Source organism: Neofelis nebulosa, chromosome 16 (assembly GCF_028018385.1).
Source record: "Neofelis nebulosa isolate mNeoNeb1 chromosome 16, mNeoNeb1.pri, whole genome shotgun sequence".
Taxonomy (NCBI): domain Eukaryota; kingdom Metazoa; phylum Chordata; class Mammalia; order Carnivora; family Felidae; genus Neofelis; species Neofelis nebulosa.
Genome location: NC_080797.1, coordinates 37,879,968 through 37,901,735, shown reverse-complemented (window position 1 = coordinate 37,901,735; position 21,768 = coordinate 37,879,968). Strand labels below are relative to the sequence as shown.

Genomic DNA, 21,768 nt, shown 5'->3' with positions numbered 1-21,768 from the left:
GGGCTTTGTGCTGAGCTTGGAGCCTGCTTGGGATTCTCTCTCCCTTTCTCTCTGCCTCTCCCCACTTGCACGCCCGCTCTCTCTCTCTCTCAAAATAAAAATATGAACATGAAAACAAATTCCCCTGGAGGGTCATGTCATTTCCTGCTCTGACAATCCTGTCTGGGTCCAGCAGGTCTGTGGTGGTGGCCAGGGCTCATGGTCAGATGTGGCCGTATTACCCGCCAGCCACAGAGTTTCCTCATCTGGCTCGTTCTGAGGGCAGAGGCCCCTGTTGGATGAGTGGTAGGTAGGCCACCGGTGCAAGGAAGGGAGCCCTGGGCCTGATGGGGGAGAGCCTCTGCCCTCAGGGTGCTCCGAGGATGATTAATTCATTAATTCATTTATTCAATAAATATTGATGAGCACTTACCCTACGCCTGTGGAGGCTGTAGGCTCTTGGCTAAGGATGTGAGAGGACAGACCAGTTCCCGGCCCCCAGGAGCTTCCCATTTACTGGAGAAATCCTCAACCAGCATTAAGCGGAGGTTACAGTAAGCACTCAGGGAAAATGAACAGGGTGATGTGAATTGCCTTTAATTCTGGAGGTAGCAGGGAGCTGCCTTTATTAAAAAAATGGTCAGTGGGGACTCCCGGGTGGCTCAGTCGGTTGAGCATCTGATTCTTGATTTCAGCTCAGGCCATGATCTCACGGTTCGTGAATTCGATCCCCTTGTTGGGCTCTGTGCCGGTGGTGTGGAGCCTGCTTGGGATTCTCTCTCTGCCCCTCCCCGACTCATGCACGCTCTCCACTCCCCCCACCCCCCCCACCCTCTGCCTCAAAATAAATAAATAAATGTTTTTTTTTTTTTAAAAGAAAGAAAAAATGGTCAGTGAAGTCCTCACTGAGGAAGTGACATTTGTGACATTTGACCTCAGATCTAAAGGGCAAGAGGGAGGCCACATGGAGAAGTGAGGGAAGGGGCTCTGGCCAGAAGGGACAGCAAGAAAGAACGAAGGCCCCAAGAAAGGAAAGGGTTGGCTTGTTCACTAGAGAAGGGCCCCTGTGTCTTGACACAGCGAGAAAGAAGTCAGTGGAGAAGCTGAGTTTGGGGGGGGAGAGACACATCATGAAAGTTCTTGGGTTTGATTCCAGTGGCGGTGGGAAGCTACCAGGGAGTACTAAGCAGGGGAGAGACACCATCTCGCTTACATTTTAAAATGGTGGCTGCAGGGGCGACTGTCTGACTCAGTGGGTAGAGTGTGTGACACTGGATCTCAGGGTCGTGAGTTTGAGCCCCACGTTGGCACAGAGATTACTTAAAAAAAAAAACATGGTGGCAGCTGTGGGGTGGAGAGTGGATTGCAGGAGATGAGGGTGGGGACTGGGGAGGTTTGTGTCGTTGTCCAGGTAAGAGGTGCTGGTGGTATAGACAAGGTGGTCGATATTGGGAAACGGTGGAGACAGGTGGTGTTTTGGAAGCAGCACAGGTATGACTTCCTGATGGGTTGGATGTCAAGGGTGAGGAAGGGGGTGGGGGGTCAAGGGCAAGTCCTAGTTTTCTGGGCAACTGGGTGGATGTGTTGAGCTGGAGAAGTTGGGGAGGGCTGTGGAGGAATAAGTTTGGTGACAAAAATCAAGTACCCCGTGGAGTGCCTATGAGACATGCACATGGGGACACTGAGTAGGCAGTGGGAGGTGCAGGACTGTGGCTGGGGGCGGGGGCCGGGGGAGGATGCTGGACCAGGGATACCTTTGGGAATCCCCATCAGTAGACAGATGGGATTTAAAGCCACAGGTGTGGGTGACATCACAGGAGAGACATTCAGGGAAAGGGGAGCCCAGGACAAAGTTCTGGAGCTCCCCCTCCTGTAGGGCAGGGGCTTAGCCTCCGCTCTAGAGTCATGTGGGGCCCCATGATTCTTTGTTGTGGGGGGCTGTCTTGGCCATCGGGGCGTGTTTAGCAGCACCCTTGGCCTCTACCCACTAGATGCCATAGCACGTCTCCAGGTGTGACGACTGAAAATATCTGCAGATAAATGTCCTCTGGGGACCATTCGCTCCAGTTGAGAACCGCTGATGAGAGCATGTTGGGGGGGGCTAGGGTGGGGGGGGAGAAAACCAATGGAGGAGACTGAGAAGGAGCCAGTGGAATGAGGAGGAAAACCAGGAACCACGGGGTCCCGGATGCCAAGAGAGGGCTTGGAGAAGGAAGGAGCTGCAGGCTGGTAACGTGCCTCAGAGAGGCTAAGGGAAAGGCCAGGCCGGACGGAGAAGCTGCTTCGGCAGCACGAGGGGCCAGAGTGACCTTATGAGTGGCCTCTGAGACCGGGATACAGAGTAGAGTCTTGAACGAGGGGCAGACAAGCTGGGAGAGCAGGTGCGGTGGGGAATTCTTGATCAGTTTGCTGCGCAGGGGGCAGTGTGTGGACTTAGGAACGGCTTTACGAGGATTTTATGTAAGGTGGGCTAGGCTGGGTGGGGGCCTCGCTGCTGCTGTGGGGGCATTGCTGATGCCAGATGCTGTTGATGCTAGTATTTTTTTTTTTAATGTTTATTTTTGAGAGAGACAGAGACAGAGTGTGAGCGGGGGAGGGGCAGAGAGAAAGGGAGACAGAATCTGGAGCAGCCTCCAGGCTCTGAGCAAGCTGTCGGTACAGAGCCTGACGCTGGGCTTGAACTCACGAACTGCGAGATCATGACCTGAGCCGAAGTGGGAGGCTTTAACTAACTGAGCCCCCCAGGTTCCCCCATTGATGCTAGTATTGATTGATTGATGGATTGATTTTTGAGAGCGCGAGAGAGAACTGGACAGGGGAGGAGCACAGAGAGAGGGAGACAGAGGATCTGACGAGGGCCTCACCAGCTGTGAGATCACAACCTGAGCCGAAGTCGGATGCTAGTGTTTAAAGATGCTGGTGTTTAAAGGAAGGTTGGGGGACTGAGAACGGTGTGTAGGGGTGTCCAGGCAGGTAAGGGGCTGGGCAGGAGGGTGGGGCAGGGGGCTCCTGGCCGTGGGGGCGGGGTCCCCACTGCTGTGGCCGCCTGCAGCTCCCGGGGGGGCCCCCTCGCGCTGTGGGGGCGGGGAGGGCAGGCCCCGCCTCTCACACCCTCCCCCTTCCCGTGTCTCTCCCCCCCCCCCCCCCCTCCTCCGTGTCTCCCTGCAGAAAGCGGGCGGCGGCCTGCGCCAGTGGAAGCGGGTCTACGCCGCGCTGCGGGCGCGCTCCCTCTTGCTGAGCAAGGAGCGGCGGGAGCCCGGGCCGGCGGCGGCGGCGGGGGCGGCGGCGGCCGTCGCAGGTGAGGACGAGGCGGCGCCCGTCTGCATCGGCTCCTGCCTGGTGGACATCTCCTACAGCGAGACCAAGAGGAGGCACGTGTTCCGGCTGACCACCGCTGACTTCTGTGAATATCTCTTTCAGGCTGAGGACCGGGATGACATGCTGGGCTGGATCAGAGCGATCCGAGAGAACAGCAGGGCCGAGGGCGAGGTGAGGGCCCGGCCGCCCACCAGGGCTGCGGCGGGGCGGGGCGGAGTGGGGGGAGGGGGTGCAGGGAGGCCCCAGGGCCGCCCCTCCCCTGCCGCGGACCTCGCTTCACCACTCTGAGCCTCAGTTCCCTCCTCCATAAAATGGGCCAACAGGGGGTACCCCCTGCAGCCCTACGTGCCTGGGCTTTGGCGTAAAGAGAAACTTCAGACAGCGGCTCCCGGAGCCCTCGGCACCCTCAGTGCTCCCTGGCCGGCAGGAACACTAATAACTATAGGGAGGGCACGAATTATTATCGTTATTATCATTATTATTACTGCCTTGGGCAGGCTGTGGCACAGACAGGTCAGCTCCCGGCCAATCTTAGGTCTTGCTTCAGAAAGCCGGGGTTTCTTATGGAGTGAATTACAGAATGCGGTGCCCCTGTGCCAGAACCGTGGCTTGCCCTTCTGACAGGGCTGGCCTGTCAGCAGGGCACCAACACATTGACCTTGGGAGGAGGCCAAGAGGATTGGCCTTTGGCAGCAAGCTGCACTGGTTGAGCCAAAGGCTTTGGCAGGGATTTCAGGGTAGTTTCTCAATGGCGCCCCCTCTTGGGCAGCTGCAGCTGCACACCCAGAGCCGGGGCTGACGTTTCCGTTTCACTTGCTCGCCCCCCTCCAGCAGGGGCCTGCACCGAGGTGCCTTTGCTCACGTGCACACAGCTCTGGGGGGGTCCTGAGCTCGGGGGCTGGTCTCTGCCATGAGGATGGTGGGCCAGGGGGAGAGGGGTGCCAGCACCTGGCCTCTGGGCCACAGACCCTCTTACTGACAAGAGACACATCCTTTGGCTGAACCAGGCTCTGCTCCCCTCAGGACATTGTCTTTCCTTACTGTAGGGAGGAAGGTACCTGGAATGTGTGGCCCCTGTTCTGGGGGGCCTGGCTGGGCTGTCCCCAGCAGGGTACAGTCAGGGGTGTACTTCCATTATTGCCAGGGCTGCCAGTCCTAGGGGCATCTCCTCTGTGCCTGGCCAGGAATGTGATGAGTGCTACATGCACAATTCTGCAGCCCAACCCTGAGGTTGCCATGTTATCTTCTTTGTTACTGTGGAGGAGACTGAGGCTCAGAGAGGCCAGTGGATTACCTAGGTCACACAGCTGGTGAGGGGGTGCTCGGGAGTCCAGCCCTGGTCTTTCTCGCTCCAGGGTGTGAGCCCTCCAGCTGGCGAAGCCGAGGCAGGGGCCAGGGATGAGGCCTGAGTTGGCTGGCTGTGGGCACTGAGGGGGTCTGCTTTCTCTTTCCTTTCCTCCAGGACCCCGGCTGTGCCAACCAAGCTCTGATCAGCAAGAAGCTTAATGATTATCGCAAAGTAAGGTGAGGTCCAGCTCTCATGAATAGTCTTGACCATGAGGCGGAGGGCACTCCAGACAGAGGTCATCCTCCTGGCCCACCTCCAGGCCCGAGGCAGCCTCTGAATCACCCTCTACGGGGGTGGGGGTGGGTGGGTGGGTAGGCAGAGCCTCCAGTCCCCAGAAGGACAAGGAGGGATTCGTCAGGGCTGGAGAGGAGGTCTAAAGTGGTAGGAGGCTGGGGCAGGTGGCATGTTGGGTGACCCCAGATGAAGACTTTTCCTCTCCTCCTTTTCCTACACAGCCATAGCTCTGGGCCCAAAGCTGACTCCTCCCCCAAAGTCTCTCGTGGCCTGGGGGGCCTCAAGTCTGAGTTCCTCAAACAGAGCACCGCACGTGGCTTCAGGACTCAGGACCAGTCCGCAGGGAGCAAGGGTAGGAAGGTGGCTGCTAAGGGGGCAGTATGTGTGTGTGCACATGTGGGAGGGTGGGGGTCAGTTCTGTGGGTCTACATGGGAGCCAAGGGCTTGTGTGTGTGTGTGTGTGTGTGTGCACGCGCACATGTGTTGGGTTGGGTGTGTGCCAGGATTATCCTGGTATGTCAGCCTGTGTGTGTATGCCTGTGAGGGTCTAGGGGCTTTCAGAGTCTCAGGGCTGGAAGCGCCTGGAACCGGATTTCCCTCCGTGACATCCCAGCTGGGTGTTCTCCAAGTCCCTGCCTGTCTCCCTTCAGGAGCAGGAGGCTCATCCTCTCTGGAGGCGGCCTTTTCCCCTCTTTATATGCTTTCGACTATTAGAAAGTTCTTTCTTTGGTTGTTCAGAATCTGCGACCCCCACCTTGTTGTTTTAGCCCTCGAGGCCATATAGAAGTCCTTACTTTTCTCCGAGGGCTGACTCCTCAGGAATAAACCCCCTCATCTCTGAGGCCTTCTCTCAGGATATAATTTCCCATCAGCCCTCAGCATTCCAGTTGCCTTTCTGATGGAGTCCCCACATGTCCAAACATGGGTGGGTGTGTGTGACCAAGTGTGGCTGCTGCCCCTCCCCGGCCGCCCCCGCCCCCCGCTCGCCCTGACTTTGTCTGCCTTCTCCGACCCCAGATGACAGTGCTACCACTCCCAAAACCCCATGGGGCATCAACATCATCAAGAAGAACAAGAAGGCAGCTCCTAGGGCGTTTGGGGTCCGTCTGGAGGAGTGCCAACCAGCCATAGAGAACCAGGTGAGCCCCCGCCGTACTCCAGGGCAGGCAGAGAAGGGGGCAGACCAAGGCACAGAGGGTCAGAGCTGTGAGGGACTTTGGAACCAGCTCTCCGCCTCATCTTAGAGACACCGCGGTTGTGGGGGTTGTCGGGGGCCAGAGCCCAGGGAGGGAACAGCAGAACTGAGGCAGAGCCCGGAATCCCCGCCCTCCAGTCAGTGCTCCCGTGCCCACCGTGGTGAGGCTCTGGTGCCCGGAGACGGTGAGGGCCTTCTGTTCCCCTGCATGGGGCCCCCGGGCAGCAGCTCCGGCCGTGTACCGCTCCCGTTTTGGCCTTCCCCCACCTTCTGGCTCACCGGTGGGGAATCCTGCCTTTTACCTTCCTAACACGTCTGCCCTGCCTGTCCCAGCGGGTCCCCTTGATCGTGGCTGCGTGCTGTCGCATCGTGGAGGCACGGGGTCTGGAGTCCACGGGCATTTACCGAGTGCCTGGTAACAATGCAGTGGTGTCCAGCCTACAGGAGCAGCTCAACCGTGGGCCCGGGGACATCAACCTACAGGATGAGGTGGGTGCAGCCGGGGAGTCTGTGGAGGCGGGGAGGGGCCGAGGCGGCGTGTGTGTCTGTCGTGTTCCTTGTACCCTGCAGCATGCCTGGCAGCGGGCCGGGGCACGAAGACGGGTGAGACGGGACCTGTCCTTGCGGGCCAGGCCCGGGGATGGGCATCCCCCCGACTGAGGCCTGACAGGTGCAGTCGTGGCTAGGGAGCCTTGAGGCAGAGGCTCGCTGGCAATAGTTTGGGGGCCTTGAGGATGAGTAGAGTTCACTAAACGCCGGCGAAAGCCGGGCGAGGGCATTCCGGGCCGAGGGAATGGCCTGGGCGAAGGGGCGGGCCCTGAAGGTTTGCCAACAGTCGACTCACCTTCTCTGTAAAGGACCAGGTAGCAGATGTTTTAGGTGCTGGTTACCACGCGGTCTCCTCCCCCTCCTCCTTCTTTTTCTTCAGTCCTTTAAACACGTGAAAACCGTTCTTAGCTCCAGGGCCGCACAAAACCAGGCCGCAGGCTGGACTTGACCCACAGGCTGTGCTCCGCAGACCCCTGGCTTAGAAGGGGAGCCTGTGGTATTTTCTGGAGCAGCCAGGACTTCGAATAGTTGCAACGTGGGGAGAGGAGGGGCCGGTCAGATGAGACAAAGCCGGCTCGTGAAGCAGTTTGACAGCCACACTTAAAAGTTTGCAGCAGGTTCAGCAGCCGGTTAAGCCGACTGTGCTCTTTGCCCACGGGGACCCAGGGTGCCGCGGCTGCAAACAGCAGCCTCCTTGGTGGTGTATGTAGCCTGTCGATTGTATAGGCTGCCCTAAGGGACCTTGGAGACAGCCTTTCCCAGTGGACATTGAGGTTTGGCCTCATGCTGTCTCCGGTCTAGGCTCCAGACGGGTATGCAGTATGGGGGGACAGGGCACCTTTGGAAAGCCCCCGGTCATGGTGGCCAAGGTCCGCATCGGCCAAGTCATCATGTCCATCTCTACCAAATTGCAGAACAAGGAGTCTGTGATCGAGGCCCTACATAGGACCAAGTTCAAGTTCCCTGGCCACCAGAAGATCCACATTCCCAAGAAGTGGGGCTTTACTCAGTTTATTGCGGATGAATTTATAGACGTGGTGGCCGAAAAGCGGCTCATCCCAGATGGCTGGGGGTCAAATACATCCCTAATCGTGGCCCCTTGGACAACTGCTGGGTTCTGCATTCATGAGAACCTTGGCGCTGTCCCTCCCTATTCATGCCCACCACTAAGTTCCACTTCCTGTAAAAAAAAAAAAAAAAAGCTTGCTTTTTAAAAAAAATGTCAGTTCTATCTCAGTAAAGCTGGAAAAAAACTAAAGAAATATATATATTTTTAAGTATTTATTTTGAGAGAGAGCGAGCATGAGCAGGGGAGGAGCAGAGAGAAAGAATCCCAAGCAGGCTCTGCCCTGTCAGCACAGAGCCCAACGTGGGGCTTGAATCTACAAACCATGAGATCATGACCTGAGCCAAAACCAAGGGCCAGACGTTTAACTGACGGAGCCACCTAGGCACCCCCCAAAAAAATATATATTAAAAGAATTAAAAAAAAATTTTTTTTAAATGTTTTATTTATTTTTAGAGCGAGAAAGCGACAGAACGCAAATGGGGGAGAGTCAAAGAGAGAGGGAGACACAGAATCCGAAGCAGGCTCCAGGCTCTGAGCTGTCAGCACAGAGCCTGACACGGGGCTCAAACTCACGAACCACAAGATGGTGACCTGAGCCAAAGTCGGAGGATTAACTGACTGAGCCGCCCAGGCGCCCCCCAAAGAGATATTTTAATGTGAAAAAAAACAAACAAACAGAATTTGCAGCAGGGTCAGTGTTTCTCAAACTGTATTCCCCCAAAAAGCTGTGGGAGGCTGGGAGCAGGTCAGGAACCCCAGTCTTTGTTCAAACTAGAGAAATCTGCTTTGTTCTGTTTTGAATGTCTTTTTTTTTTTTTTTTCATATTGGGTTTTCACGTATGCTTCTGTCTGGCAAAAAGGGGCTCTGCTGAAGAAGATTTTTGGAAAACCATGAATCTGGGCAATGAGGTCCCATGAGTCACATATTTAGTGAAGCTTTATGCGATACCTGACCGTCTTCCTGCCCTTGGGGAAAAAATGGGGGAGACAGGATCAGTACGTGTGGGACAGTGGCCAAGGGAAAAGGCTGCTCTCTCACCAAGGGCCAGATTGTGCGATGAGGAAGGAGAAGATGCCGAGGGCCGAAGCAGGTGGTAGACTTGAGTGTTGGAATCTTTGAAGCGTGAACGGGAGGGGGCAGGTGGACAAGAAGGCAGTCCAGGCTGGGAACGATGGCATTTTCCAAAATCCCAGAGCAGGGTCTGAGTGTCGAGACAGAGAACAGGCCCGTTTCATTCCTCCTTCCTGGGCTTGCCAGTGGGGAGGATGAGGCCCGGGGCAGGAGGTGGAGGGCTTTTGATGGCGCCACTGAAGTCTTTGATCTTGACAGTGGGGACAACAGGGAGCCTTCAGTCGTTCTTCAGCTGGGGAGGCATAAATGAGCGTGGAGTCTGCTTTAGCTTATGTCTGACGGATACAAATGAGGGAGGCCCAGAGCGGGGCATCCGAGGGAGAAATTGCTGACATGGGGGAAGTGCAAGGGGCCAGGAGGACACGGTGGCCCCAGGGGAATAAGGAAGATGGGAGCAGCTCTAGGAGTTGACCACATGAGAGGGAGGAAGGGGGATGCAGGGAGGAGCCAACGTTTGAGCTGGGGGCTGGTGGTATCTCTCTGGCAGAAACTGGGGAGTAGGGCCCAAGAGGGAAGGTGTGTCAGGCAGGGCCCCCCCCCGGATTTGGGGTGATGGCACAAACAGGCAGTCCCCAAGAGTGCACTGGAGGCTGGACACGGTGGTGTTGGGGCACAGAGTGGGACGATGGAGGGAACGGCTATGTGGGCAGAGGGTGGGCAGCAGGAGTGAAGGGCCAGGCTCCGTGTGGGACAGAGGAGAGGGGGGGCTCAGGTGAGGCTGGGGATGAGTGGCAGATGTGTGCACGTGGGAGGGGTCCGGAAGCCTTGGGTTTGGCAGCTGGGAGATGAGAACAGCCAGGAGGTGATGGGGCCGGTGGGCGGGCCCTGTGCTGGCTTGGGGTGGATATGCCCAGAAGCACATTCGCCGGGGCTTAGCCAGGGAGAAGCATGGCCGGGGCTGGGGGGCAGCGGACCGAAGTCAGGGCCCAGAGTGTGCTGGGCGTGTAGTTTGTCTCAGACACCAGTCCTGTCCTCCGTCTTGGGGACTGCTGGAAGTTAAGTGCTGTGGGCCGGGTGACCGTAACTCCTGATGAACCTGAGGGGGAGGGTATTGTTTGTGGGATGGTGTGGGGCCATTGTACTGAGTGTGTGTGTTGTGGAGCTGCGTGTCTTTGTGGAAGGTGTTACCTTGTTTTCCGGGCCTGAGTTACTCTGAGCCCTTCCGGTCAAGGCTGTTACCCTGGACTTTGCACGGGGTGATGGTGCCCCCTCGTGGACACAAGGGACAGTGATCGGCCATGCTTCATTCATTCTTGCATTCAACAATCCATTTATTTAAAAACAATTTTTTTTTTAATGTTTATTTATTTTTGAGAGAGAGAGACAGATGTGAGCGGGGGAAGATTAGAAAGAGAGAGGGAGACACAGAATCCGAAGCAGGCTCCAGGCTCTGAGCTGTCAGCACAGAACCCGATGTGGGGCTTGAACCCACAAACAGATCAGACCCGAGCTGAAGTCGATGCTTAACCAACTGAGCCACCCAGGCGCCCCAACCATCCATTTATTTAAAACAGGGTTTCTTGGGGTACCTGGGTGGCTCAGTTGTTTAAGCGTCCGACTTTGACTTAGGTCATGATCTTGCAGTTTGTGAATTTGAGCCCCGCGTCGGGCTCTGTGCTGACAGCTTGGAGCCTGGAGCCTGGAGCCTGTTTCAGATTCTGTGTCCCTTTCTCTCTGCCCTTCCCCTGCGTGCTCTCTCTCTCTCTCTCTCTCTCTCTCTCTCTCTCTCAAAAATAAGTAAACATTAAAAAAAAACAACCCAGGTTTCTCAATCTTGATGCCTTGCAGAATAATTCTTTGTTGTGGGAAGGTGTCCTGTGTGTCACAGAAAGTTTAAAAGCATCCCCAGACTCTGGTTGTGGAAACCAAGGGGGTTCTGTCCCTGGGGGTGTGATTCTGCCCCTGTTGAGAACTACTGACTTAGGCCATATAGGTGCCAGGCTAACTGAGCTCACTAGGCGGTAGGAGCACAGTGGGGGACAGGGCAGACAGGACAGGACAGACAGTCCTGCCAGGCAGGTAGGCAGGGAAGGAAAAAAATGCATACAACGGTGACAAAGTATGGCAAGTGCCATGGAAGAAACAAGGTCAGGGCTGTTGTACAGATGAAGGGGCAGGGGCAGTGGTGGCTGTGTTAGCTGTGACTGTCAGGGAAGGTGTCTCTGCAGAGATGGCATTTGGGTAGGATGAGGAGGCTGGCCTGTGAAGGGCAGGGGAGGAAACTTCTAGGGGAGGGAATTGGCATGTGCAAAAGGCCTGAGATAGGCAGGTGCCAGGCATGAATGACTGCTATGTCATGGATAAGGAGAGGGGGTCCAAGGGTGGCTCTCCACTAAATGGGGAGCCCTGGGAGGCAGGATTGAGTGCTGGTAGGCCCGAGGAGGTCCAACCACCAAGGAGGTTTCCCTCACTTCCGTCCCATAGTGCTTGCACCAAAGGAGGTAACTAGTACTTGCTGTGGGTGGGTAAATGCTGGAGCTCACTGGGCTTGCTGGAGCAGGGAGGGGTCGGGGCCGGCCGGTCAGGGGGCCAGGACCTAGCTGGGCGCTGTTCTGCCGCCACCACCCTGATGAGTCTCCTTAGGCCGGAGATTCCCTGGTCTGGGCAGAGCTTGGTGTGGGTGTACCCCAGGGAGGGCCGGGCCGGGCTAGACTAGCATGGAGGCGTGGGCACCTGGGCTGGGCCTGGGGGGCGGGGATGGGGTCTGCGCACCCCGCTGGGCCTGCCTGGGACCTGACGTCTTCGCCCTCTCCCCAGCGCTGGCAGGACCTCAATGTGATCAGCAGCCTGCTCAAGTCCTTCTTCCGAAAACTGCCTGAGCCTCTTTTCACCGACGGTGAGTGGGGGTGGAAGTGGAGGACGGGAGGAGGAGGGACACCTGTCTGTGCTGCACTCTGACCACTTCGTTTTATTGGGTTTGTTGGCTTTACTCATTGGGTTTTTGTTGTTGTTGTTTTTTTTTTTTAATGCTTATTTATTTATTTAATTGTTTTAACATTTATTTTTGAGAGACAGAGAGAGACAGAGTGTGAGCAGGGGAGGGGCAGAGAGAGAGAGGCAGATACAGAATCCAGAGCAGGCTCCAGGCTCTGAGCTGTCAGCACAGAGCCTGACGTGGGGCTTGAACTCAGGAACAGTGAGATCATGACCCAAGCCAATGTCGGATGCCTAACTGAGCCACCCAGGTGCCCCAGTGTTTATTTATTTATTTTTTTTTGAGAGAGAGAGAGCAGGGGAGGGGCAGAGAGAGAGAGAGAGAGAAGGAGACACAGAATCTAAAGCAGGCTCCAGGCTCCCAGCTGTCAGCATAGAACCCGACATGGAGCTCGAACTCACAAACCGCGAGCTCGTGACCTGAGCCAAAGTTGAGGCTTAACCGCTTGAGCCACCCAGGCACCCTGGGTTTTTGTTTCAATACAAGAGAAACATGGGCTTGTAACAAACTTAGTATAGATGCAAATAAAGGACACCCGAAGGTCCCTGTCACTCTCCTAGTCCCTATCCCTGGAGACTATCCTGAGCCTTTCTGAGCATTTGCTATGTGCCAAGCACTGCTCCCTACAACTCCATGGAGTAGGTACTATTGTCTCCACTGTACAGATGAGGAAACTGAGGTTAAAGTCATTTGCCCAAGGTCACGCACGTTGTCAGTGTCAGAGCCAGGATTCAGCCCCAGGCTTCCGGCTCCAGAGCCCAGCTCTTGACCGTTCGCTGATCTGTTTGTTTTCCCAGACCCCCTTACACATGTGACGGAGGCAACCATGCATAGATAGGGTCTAGAGTTGGGTGAGTTTGCCTGCGTGCTGGCAAATGTTTGCCATCTGGCTCTCAAGGGAAAAAAGCCTTGATCTGTAGTCTCCATGGTACAATTACTCCTACTGTGCCTTATTTCAAGCTACCGATAAGCTGCCACCAACGTGGAGTCAGAAGAGAACACCTTTGGCCCTCGGGAGCCGGTGTGAGCAGGATTCAGCACACCCCTGGGGGTGGGGGGGTGGGGGTTCTTAACAAAAGGAGGCTTGTCATTCTGAGATTCATTCGTGTCTGTACAAAGAGCTCTACCCGTTCTTCTTTTAAATCAACCACCTGGTAGTTGACAGTCGGAATAGACTATAATTTGCCTAATCACTCCCCTATTGATGGCTATTCAGGTTGTGTTCCAATTTTTGCTCTTACAAAACACGTTGCAATGGCTTTCCTTGAACGTGTCCCTACCTGCCCGGATCGGTGTCCTAGAGGTGGGTTCCTAGGCTGTAGAATTTCCAGGTCAAAGTCCTGGTCAACATTTTTGAAAGCTAATGTCAAGCTGCCCTCTGAGAAGAAGGCCCTAGTTCATACTCTGACCAACAGCATAGGAGAGAATTGGCCCCATCCACCCTCGATGTTATCAGCATTTTATTAGACTTCTCTTAATTGGTTGAGGGAAATGTCATCTCGTTATGTTTTCATTTTCATTTCTTTCATTATTAGGGAAATTAACTATCCTTTCATTAGTTTACTGGCCTTTTCTGTGTCCTCTCATTTCCTGTTCAGACCGTGTGCCCATTTTCCTATTGGGCTGTTTGTCTTTTTTGGTATCGATTTGTACGAGACAAGCTCTTGTGTATTATGGGTATTAACCCTTGGCTAGTTTTTGCGGAGCTTTGCTCTCGGTCTGCCATTTGCCTATTAACTGTTCAGGGCAGAAATTGAAAACAATTAAGTGTAGTCAAAGCTGTTCATCTTTAATGGATCCTGCATCTCGTGTTTAGGAAGGTCTTATGGTTGTAAAGACGTTTTCTTGGTTTTCCCAAGATTTTAGCAACTTTGACATTTGGCTCTCTCATGCGATCACACATGTTTGTGTATTCTTATGTGGGCTGGAAATGGATTTTTGTTCCCCCAACAAGATAGCTAATTGTCCCAGGGACATTTATTGACCCCTCCATCCTTCCCCACTGATTTGAAACGCTGCCTTTATCACATAGTAAAGATCCACGTGGCCTGTTCCCCTCCTTTCTGTGTCCTTGTCCTTGGCCAGCCTCCTCCGTGAGGCCCAGGCTGCTGAAGCTATGCTATCTTTTTAGCGCGTTTCAGTATCGGATAGGGCAAGCCCTCCCTCGTGACTCTTCCTTTACAGACTGTTCTCCGCTCTCCTTATGCATCTACTCGTCAGATGAGTTTCAGAATAAACTTAGCCTGTTCCATGTTTTAAAGTTCCCCATGCACTTCTTCTGAAGGGAGTTGGGGGCATTTTGACACAGGTGGGGTGGGCGTCTGGAGGCTGAAAGGGCCCCTCCCTCTTTCTAGGTAACCTCTTCTGACCTTGTGGTGTCCTTGTCCCGGAGCCTGGGACGAGGACCTCTTTTCCAGTATCCATGTGCGGCTCAGGTCCTACTTCTTCCCAAACACACCCGGGCTGCCCCAGGTCGGGTGCGCCCCTGAGTGCAGCTGTAGTGGGTTTGGTCACATAGACACAAGGTCATGGAGCTGCCCCCCGCCACTGATGCTGAGCTGGAGCAGCCTGGGCCTCCTCAGCTTGGAAGCACCGTGAGAGTGGGAGAAGGGACTGCCTCCCACCTCTCTAAAGAGTCTTCACTGTGTTCTAGACAAATACAACGACTTCATCGAGGCCAATCGCATCGAAGACTCGAGAGAGCGGATGAAGACGCTCCGGAAGCTGGTAAGGAAAGAGAGACGCCCTCGGGCAAAAGGCACACTGGGCCTGAGAGCACCCCGCCCCCCTGGGGAGGCCTGGAGCCCAGTGCCGCCACTTCCCTCTGTGACCTTGGAGACGCCCTTCTCCGCTCTGGGCCTCCGTTTCTCCATCTCTCCAAGGGGGCTGGCTAGAGGGTGGTTTCCAGACCCCGGAGGTATGGCGGTGGGAGCCCCTGTGGGGTGTGCTGGGGAGATGGGGAGGCCATCACAGCCCCATGCCCCTTCTCGCTCCCGCCCAGATCCGGGATCTCCCAGGACACTACTATGAGACTCTCAAATTCCTCGTGGGCCATCTGAAGACCATTGCTGACCACTCGGAGAAAAACAAGGTGGGGGGACTCTGGCATGGAATGTGGGGGAAGGAGGCATATAGGGTCCTTTCAGCATATTCTAGACTCTTCCAGGTCAGATAATCCCAAGACCCTCTAGGCACACCCTCCTCCGTAGTCACTCTGTCCCCACCCCACCCTTCCATGCCAGCCAGTGCTTCTTCCCCGGAGGGCCATCTCCGGAGTTTCTGAAGGGTCTCGCAGAGGCAGAGAGCCACAGTCCCTCTGTGTCTGATGGAAATCTATCCTCGGATTTAGCTCAAATCCCTTGCATTGCATTTTTCTTTCTTTCTTTCTTTCTTTCTTTCTTTCTTTCTTTCTTTCTTTTTTTTTCCTTTTTTAAAAAATATTTTAAGTAATCTCTACACCCAACATGGGGCTCAAACTCATAACCTTAAAATCAAGCGTTGCTCACTCTACAGACTAAACCAGTCTCTCATGCCACATTGTGTTTTTCTAATCAGACCTCTGTATTTTCTGGTTCTGCAAAAATGAATGGAGCTATAGGAATGCTCCCAGTTTTAAAATACCCTTAGAACCTCCAGCAGGTCCCTATTCTGGCATCTGTCACTGTTAGCACGGTATGGGTGAGCAGGCTGGGCACTGCTCTCGGCTGCTAGGCCTGGGGATGAGCGAGGCTGAAATCTGGCCTGTACTCTACTTGCGAGGCATTGCCTTACCCAGCAAGGAGGTGTTCATCCCCTAAGCCAGGCATAGCTCAGGATGGGCCTTGGGCCTGAGGGGCCCGGGGTGAGGAAGGTCTGGGGGACTGGAGGTCAGAGCTCATGGGGTGTTGATGCTGACCTGCTTTCCTCCCCTGCCCAGATGGAGCCCAGGAACCTGGCCCTGGTCTTTGGGCCAACGCTGGTGAGGACGTCTGAGGACAACATGGCGGACATGGTGACCCACATGCCTGATCGCTATAAGATCGTGGAGACGCTGATCCAGCACGTAAGCAGCCACTCCAGGCGGAAGCCATGTCCCCCTGGGCATTTCGCTCCTGCTCGCCTGGGCGGATGTGCTCAGTGGAGGATGAGGCAGCTTCAACAAATGCTCCTGGGATGGCACATGCCCTTCTGAAGCGATGGGCTGCGTTTCCGGACCAAACAGGAATGGATCCTAGAATCCCTGTCTTTCTAGAATGTTCCATTCCCAGCAGGAGAATCAGGAGGCCCCTGAGCTTCTAAGATGAGGGTGAGGGTCAGAGGGCAGAGGAGGGTCAGGGAAAGTGCTGCTGGGTTGGACAGCCAAGGGGTGAATGCAGGGGCACGTTCAGAAGGGGGCCCCAGGAAAAGCGTCCTGGTAGAAACACGCAGACGGGTGTAGGGAGCAGGGGCAGAGCTCTGCCTTGCCGCCCCACTGAGGCTTGGGGGAGCAAATGGTGATGCCCGGGGAGGGGACGCAGATGAAGCAGGGCGGAGCAAGGGCTAAGACAGGATCCTGCACTTGTCCTCTGTATGTCTTGGGCTGGTCTCCCCGCTTCTCATGGCTCCCAGAAGCACCACAAGCCCTGTTGTGTCTAAGGAGTCTAGTTATTGTCCAGGATGGGATGAGAACCTAGAGCGGCCAGCAGAGGGCGCAGGAGGCTTTGGTCCTCTAGAGCTAAACTCAGGGCAGCGCCTCCCCCTTCTGGGGCCCTAAGGGATGCTTTTATAAATCCTAGATTTTCAAGAAAAAAAAAAAAAAAAATCACAGATTTCCCATTTCCAAATCTGCCTGTGGATGGAACCCAACCCCCTCCTTCCAGGAGAAATAAGACTGGCAGCTGGCCAGCGGAATGGGGTCCTCAGCGTCTGCAACGTCACAGAAACTTTAGGGAAGGGAAACCAGGTCATGTTACTCCCATTTTACAGATGAGGAAACCAGTGCTCAGAGAAGCAAAGTGACTTGCTCAAAGTCACGCAGCTTATAAGTGGGAGCCCCAGGATTGTAAGCCAGCTTTGTCTGACCAAAGTTGGTGCTTTCCTCAGCCCCTGCTGGGAGGCCAGACTCCGGGGTCCATCCTAGAGCTGGCTTGGCCGGCCAGGGTTGGTGATGTGAGGCAGTGGGGTAGACTTTGGTCATGCCGAGTGGCCTTGCCTGCTTATTTCCTTCCTCCACTGGGTGGTCAGGGCTCTGAGCCTCGGGAGGGAACGTCAGAGCCTGTTCTCATTCCAACATTTGGGACCACCAGCCCCGGGCCCACTCCTTTAGCTGTCAGAGAGGCCAGGGTTGGCTGGACAGTGTCAGGGATCCCGATGAGGCCTTAGTCTGGGAAAACTTATCCCTTGGAAAATTTCAGCTCCCCAGTCTAACACGTGGCCCCCGGAGCCCCTGGAGTCGCGGGCCCAGGCAGGATCGGACCTCGGCAGAGACTTCTCTGACTCTGGCTCTGAGCCCCTGGCCTGTCAGCGGATGGCTGCAGGTCGTGGGTGACTTTGCGGCCATCACCTGGCCTCCCTACCCGGGGCTCCTGTCCTCCCAGTGGCAAGTCACCAACCAGCTCATTCCCATGTTTACTAAGTCAGCTGCAACCCAAAGACCACGTCAAGGCATTTGTTCGAACATGATTGCCGCTCTGCATACACTGGGATCTCTCAGCCTCCGCACTAGTGACCTTTGGGGCCAGATGATTCTTTGTGGGGCTCTGTCCTGTGTAGTGCAGGATGGTTAGCAACATCTCTGGCTAGATGCCAGGAGCCTCCCTCCAGTCGTGACAACTGAAAATGTCTGCCGACTTTCCCAAATGCCCCCCTCCAGGGGATGGGAGGCAGAGGCACCCCGCTTGAGAACCGCTGAGGTAGCAGTTGAGGGCACTGGCTCTGGAGCCCACCTGCTTGAAGTTCAACTCTGGCTCTGCTCCTTACATGCTGTGGGGCCTTAAACAAGGGTCTTACCCTCTTTTTGCCTCAGTTTCCTCATCTGTAAAGTGGAGATGATAATAATGCTCACCTCACACGGTAATTGTGAGGGTTACATGCGTTAATGTCCGTGAAGCACTTAAAATGCCACTTAGCGGGTAAGAGGTGTTATATGAATTAGCGACCACCATTATTGACCTCATCGGCATCCCAGAGGCAGGTGCAGGTGCTGGGATGCAGGGGTGACTGGAACCCAGGCCCTGCTGTGAAGGAGCAGTGCCTCAGTGAAGATGTCATTTCTTCATTCTCTGGACTATCTCCAGGGAAGCCCATGGAAGGACCTAACCCTGCCCCGGCTATAGGGCTGGGAGCGTAGTCAGGGGCGAGTTTAACTGTCTTACGACACCCGGAGGAATTTAGCCATTCAGAGCAGGGAGAAAGCGTTCCAGGCACAGGGATGTGCAAAAGCAGGGTGGCACCAGCTAGCGTGAATTCTTCCAGAAAACTCTGGGCTACCCGGAAGCCTCTGGGCTCCCACAGCACTTTTGGGTACCTCCAAACCGAATTAAAGGCTGGGCTTCTTAGGGCTCCCTCTATTCAGCCCGTCTCTGGGGACTGCACTTTTTCTTAATGATGGCTAACATTCATTGTACATTAGCAATGTGTTGTACTAAATATTTTACACACGGTATTTCATTATTTTTGAAATGTTTAAGCGGAGGGTATAATTGACATGAGATTAGTTTCACGTGTAACAACACGACCATTCAGTATTTGTATATATCCATGAGATGATCAGCGCTATACATATACCGTCACCGTACATAGTTACAATTGCTTCTCTGGCCATGAGAATTTTTCAGTCTTGTTCTCTTAGTAACTTTCAAAAACACAATGCAGTATTGTTAACCACAGTCATCATGCTCTAGGCTACGTCCCCGCGACTTATTTATTTTGCAACTGGAAGTTTGTACCTTTTGACCCCCTTCACCCACTTTGCCCACCCCCCACTCCCGGCCCCACCCCAGCCTGTTTTCTGTACCTATGAGCCTGGATCGCGTCTATCTGTTTGTTTTAGATTCCACGTGTGAGATCATACGGTACTTGTCTTTCTCTGTGTGACTTGTTTCATTTAACATACGTGGTACCTTCAAGGTCCATCCATGTGGTCACAGATGGCAAGATTTCCTTCTTTCAGTGGCTGAGTTGTATTCCATTTTATATACATGCCACATCTTCTTGACCCATTCCTCCATCAGTGGGCACTCAGGCCACTTCCGTGTCTTAGTTGTAGATAATGTGCTGCAATGAACAAAAGGGTGCAGATATCTCTCCTTGGTGTTTTTGTTTTCTTCAGATAAATACCCAGAAGCAGAATTGCTAGATTATAGGTTAGCTCTTTTTTTTTTTTTTAAGTTTATTTGTTTATTTTGAGAGAGAGAGACAGAGAGAGAAAGCACCAGTAGGGGCAGGGACAGAGAGAGAGAATCCCAGGTAGGCTCCACACTGTCCGTGCAGAGACTGACTCGGGACTGGAACCCACGAACTGTGAGGTCATGGACCTGAGCAGAGGTCAAGAGTCGGTTGCTTAACTGACGGAGCCACCCAGACATTCCTGGATCGTAGGGTAGTTCTATTTTTAATTTTTTGAGGAACCTCCATGCTGGTTTCCATAGTGGCTGCACCAATTTACATTCCCACCAACAGTGTGTGACAGTTCCCTTTTCCCCACATCCTCATCAACACTTGGTATTTCTAGTTTCTTATAATAGCCATACCGGATTTCATTTTCCTTCTCACCACAATTTTAGAAGTAGATACTGCTGTTAGGCCCATTTTACAGATAAGTAAATAGAGTCAAAGAAGTCATTTACCTGAGGTGGACTTGAGCCCGAGAAGACTGACTTTCGATCTTGCATTATTTCTTATCCTCTCTTCTCTTTCTTGTTGCTCTCCTTTGCCACTTATTTGAGTTAATAATATGCCAGATTGTGACGAATAATAACTGAGGTTCATGGCACATGGTCATAATCAACCTGCAAGTCTCCTTGTTTCCCCCTTCATCCCTGACCCCACTTTGCTCCCGCCATAACTACCCAGTCTGATTGGGCAATACGTATCCTTTCAATCCACGTTCCCTGTCTTATTGTATTTATTTATTTTTCAACAAACAGTATTTTTTTTTTAAGTAATGCCCAATGTGGGGCTCGAACTCATGAGTCTGAGATCGAGTTGCACACTAGCAACTGAGCCAGCCAGGCGCCCCTAATATTCTGTGTGTGTTAACTTTCGACCAGTGAGCTTAACTCATTGATTCCAATTTCTGTGTTGTTGGGACTTCTCTCTGCCGTCTTAAGTGTCATTTTTTGTTTACCCCATTTTCATTTTATTTCTTTTCCATCTGTCCTACCTTGCTTTCGATGGATTGATTTTTGTTTTCCTGATATGAAAATTACATAATTTAGGGGAGCCTGGGTGGCTGCTTGGTTAAGCATCCAGCTTGATCTCTGCTCAGGTCATGATCTCACGGTTCATGAGTTAAAGCCCCGAGTGCTGACAGCGTGTGGAGCCTGCTTGGGATTCTGTCTCTCCCTCTCTCCGCCCCTCCCACGCTCGCTCTCGCTCTCTCAAAATAAATTAAAAAAAAAAAAAAAAAAGAAAATTACACAATGTATAAAGCCCAATCTGTGTTTAATTATACAATTATAACAGCTCATACTTATGCTTCACTCTCACTGATTATTCCTAAAGCTCATCAATATCCATTGTCTTCCTTCCACCACATCTAAAAACCAAGTGCCTTAGTGTACTGTCACCCATCACCGGTTTCTCCCTCTGTGTTCGAAATCCACAGTGTCATGGATATACTTTGTGTGTGTACAGTTGTATGTGTATATGAGTATCCTTGCTTGGATCGACCGTGGACATTCATCCTGACCTCTCCCAGCTGGTCACTCCACCCCGGGGTCATTTCTTAACTGTGCTCCTATACACAGTTAAGAGAATCTTTGTGCGGCAAGCTTTCTGATGTCTTCAAGTAGCTTTAGTTCACACTCAACTGAGAGTTTAGCAGGGTATAAAATTCTAGGCTCAAAATTCCTGCGTTTATAATCCAGCAATACAGGAAAATACTACTTATCTTCTTATGTCTGCTGCTGCTGCTGCTGAAAGTTCTAGTTACAGCTGATGCTCATTTGTAAGCAACCTTTTTTTTCCTCCAGAAAACTTTTAGGGTTTTATCCTTAAGATTCTCAGATTTCACAAAACATACTTACGAATCAGATTTTTACTTTATTTTCTATCCTGTTTGGCATTTATGTGAAAACTCTTTCCTGCCTGCCCCTCAGGGAACCCCCTAACATTTCCCTCCCGGCACTTCTGTCTTCTGGCTGGGGGAGAGAGTGGCAACCCCAGTAGCTAATGTGGTGCCCAGGGCTCTTCTGGCTGCCGCAACAGGTGGGCCTTCTCTCTGCAGTGGACCCAGCCTGCGCTAGATGGCACTGCTGTCCCCGCTTCTGGCTTGCGGTTGGGAGCGAGCCCCAGAGATGTGTTCTGGACAATATCTAGTGAAAAACAGGCGGAGAAGCTTTTCCTGAACTGGCCCTCCATCAATCCTCAGCCCTTCCCATTCCAGGCTGCATTTCCCTCCAGCACTGGGGTCCAGCCTTTTCTCTCCCCAAGGGTTTCTCATAGTCTGTGGGGTTTGGTCCTGGAAATCCATGTTCCCTTGGGAACATCCAGTGACCAGGCCAGCCTGGGGGTTGTTGAGAAGAGGGAGGACCTTCTCCCGCCCCATTCCATATGGCATCTGAGTGGAGTCCTCTGGACTGTGCAGGTCCAGAGCCTGTGTCTCCGTCTTCCCTCAGCCCCTTCCCACGCTGAGTTTCACCACTTCCTTTTATCTCCTCTGCAGTCAGACTGGTTCTTCAGCGATGACGAGGACAAGGGAGAGAGAGTAAGTGATGCAGAGGGAGGGTGGAGTGGGTCTGGTCTGAGGTGGGCCTGCATCTCAGGCTGGGGGCCGGGAGGGGGCAGGCAGTAAGACTCAAGCAGGGGAAGGTCCCTGCCCTTGGGGCTT

General features: G+C 53.6%; 1 protein-coding gene and 1 non-coding gene across 9 annotated transcripts in view; both read left to right on the top strand.

Annotated features, from left to right (window-relative positions):
- ARHGAP23 (Rho GTPase activating protein 23) overlaps window positions 1-21,768 on the top strand; it is a 79,343-nt gene that overhangs the window by 48,339 nt on the left and 9,236 nt on the right. For 7 of the 8 annotated variants that reach the window (XM_058705473.1, XM_058705472.1, XM_058705471.1 and 4 more), the window contains 10 exons: window positions 3,148-3,468; window positions 4,760-4,821; window positions 5,101-5,231; window positions 5,897-6,018; window positions 6,408-6,563; window positions 11,582-11,660; window positions 14,413-14,486; window positions 14,761-14,850; window positions 15,676-15,801; window positions 21,604-21,645. In XM_058705473.1, the coding sequence (XP_058561456.1) occupies window positions 3,148-3,468; window positions 4,760-4,821; window positions 5,101-5,231; window positions 5,897-6,018; window positions 6,408-6,563; window positions 11,582-11,660; window positions 14,413-14,486; window positions 14,761-14,850; window positions 15,676-15,801; window positions 21,604-21,645 (1,203 nt within the window). The remainder of the gene's footprint in view (window positions 1-3,147; window positions 3,469-4,759; window positions 4,822-5,100; window positions 5,232-5,896; window positions 6,019-6,407; window positions 6,564-11,581; window positions 11,661-14,412; window positions 14,487-14,760; window positions 14,851-15,675; window positions 15,802-21,603; window positions 21,646-21,768) is intronic. The other variant, XM_058705475.1, reaches the window with a different exon arrangement.
- On the top strand, window positions 7,244-7,377 carry LOC131498621 (small nucleolar RNA SNORA70). Its single transcript, XR_009255505.1, has one exon. It is a non-coding gene; the product is annotated as a small nucleolar RNA SNORA70 (small nucleolar RNA).